The sequence below is a fragment of the Octodon degus genome, unplaced genomic scaffold (assembly GCF_000260255.1).
Source record: "Octodon degus isolate 3935 unplaced genomic scaffold, OctDeg1.0 scaffold00147, whole genome shotgun sequence".
NCBI classification, from domain to species: domain Eukaryota; kingdom Metazoa; phylum Chordata; class Mammalia; order Rodentia; family Octodontidae; genus Octodon; species Octodon degus.
The window spans coordinates 6,765,470-6,767,362 of record NW_004524723.1 but is presented as its reverse complement, the minus strand read 5'-3'; the positions used below and the strand labels follow the sequence as shown (position 1 = coordinate 6,767,362).

The window sequence follows — 1,893 nt, the reverse complement described above, 5'->3', positions numbered from 1 at the left end:
GTCTGAGAAGGTCAGTGAAATGCCCTCAGGATTTGTCCTGAGATCCTCCTGTACCTCAGATTGTAGAACCTTTATCAGTGCAGCCATGTGGATGAGTCACGGCCATTGCTTCAGCCCTACATTTTCTTCATTTATTTTTCTATTGAAATTTCAATAAAAAAGGAGACATTCATCTCTTCTGTCTTCTTGCCAACTAATGCATATTGTTTCTGTGGACTGTCATTAGCACATTTCCTTTGAAAATAGATTATATTCTTAATAAATTCATAAAAATCTTATTTCCCTCTGAAACTGATAAAAATTATTCTTTTCTCTATACTATTCTTCATATCCATACAACTATACACATTGTATTATACTAGAAGATCAAGAGTAGTGGTTGGCAATCATTAAATAATGTTTAAGACTTTATACTGTTTTATTGGTAAGAAAAATGCAACTGTTGACTCAGTTGACTTAATGGTCCTGATTTTTCATGCTCAGATTTTGTGGGTTACTCAGCCACAAACCAATTTGCTTGCTTGTAAGTGAATAAGGTGAAATGGAAGGATATGTTACATCTTGATGTCATCACAGTATCCTTTTGAAATATTAAAATGTTAACAGTGCTTAAGATTCTGCCCTGTAATTGCCCAATAACACACCTTGCTGGTGCTGAATCGTTTCCCCAATCTCTGCCTGTATGCGTGGTCATTCCCTCTTCTGGTAGAACCCAAGGTTTTCTTGCTGCTTTGGATTTTCCCATCTGGTGGCAACTTCAATTCCAAAAACAAAACCTGCAATATATCATCACTTCCTTATTCAAGAATTACTTGCAAGTACTGTCATTTAGAAAATATTTTTAGAAGTTATTTGAGGAAACAATCTCTACAGTTTAAAATGAGATGGAAGAATATTTCTTTAGCCAACTTAGAATTATCAATCTCAATAAATGATGGGAATGAAAAGGCAAGTATCAAGTTAAGCTATCCCTACCCTGATCTGGACGCTATTAGATAACCTTACACAGCTTTCCAACGAGAACACAAGTATGCATACCTATGCTGACCACTTGGCAAATAAATTACTGACATTGAGACTTAAGGATGCTCTGAGGATTATGTGCTGTCCTAAATGCCTCCTGAAGTGATAACCAGCATAGCAGCTCAAACATTTAACTCCCACTGAAGGTCAACACAGAAGCATTATGTCCTCCCTAAAGCACCTGCTTAGGCAAGCTTAGGCCAGTAAAGGGGACCTCAGTTTGAGGAGGTTCCATTCCCAGCACCACATGCCATGCCAGCTCCACCCACAGGGTGGGCTGAGCCAGCCCAAAAAAAAAACCCTGTAAGATAATTAAGATTCCAGACATTCAACACAAAAATAGAATCTTAGTTTGTAGATCATTTGTCAGTATCAGCCATGTGGATGAATCACAGCCACTGCTTGACCAATTTGCTATCTGTGAAAGCCTGAGAGAATGTTTTCTCTCCATGTGACTCTCCTTAGGCACACTCTACATTGTCGATCACTTTCCTCTATGGCCCCATAATCTCCTTGATCAGAAAATTTGGGACACCACTGAGTTACATGCTGTTACACTACAGGTTCTCTTATGTCCTGAGTCCTCATTGACCTTGAATACCTAGGACCAAAATGTTGGCTATCCTTGCAGCCCTTCTTTTTCTCTAATTTTTAGTCTGCAAATTTAAGTTGTTAAGCCCCCAGGAGAGAAGCTTAATATTATTACTCTATAACACAGGCAGTTGAACCTCACTATCTGTCTGAATATCAAACATCTTAGACATAACATGTAACAAGTATTTTCCATCAAGTATTGATATGTTAAAACTTTTTTTTTTTCCTTTGGCAGAACTGGGGATTGAATTCAGGCCCTTGTGCTTGCCAGGGAAG

General features: G+C 38.2%; 1 protein-coding gene across 1 annotated transcript in view; it reads right to left on the bottom strand.

Annotated features, from left to right (window-relative positions):
* Polq (DNA polymerase theta) overlaps positions 1-1,893 on the bottom strand; it is a 170,505-nt gene that overhangs the window by 32,908 nt on the left and 135,704 nt on the right. The window contains exon 20 of the mRNA XM_004642235.2: positions 645-776. Coding sequence (XP_004642292.1) covers positions 645-776 — 132 coding nt within the window. The remainder of the gene's footprint in view (positions 1-644; positions 777-1,893) is intronic.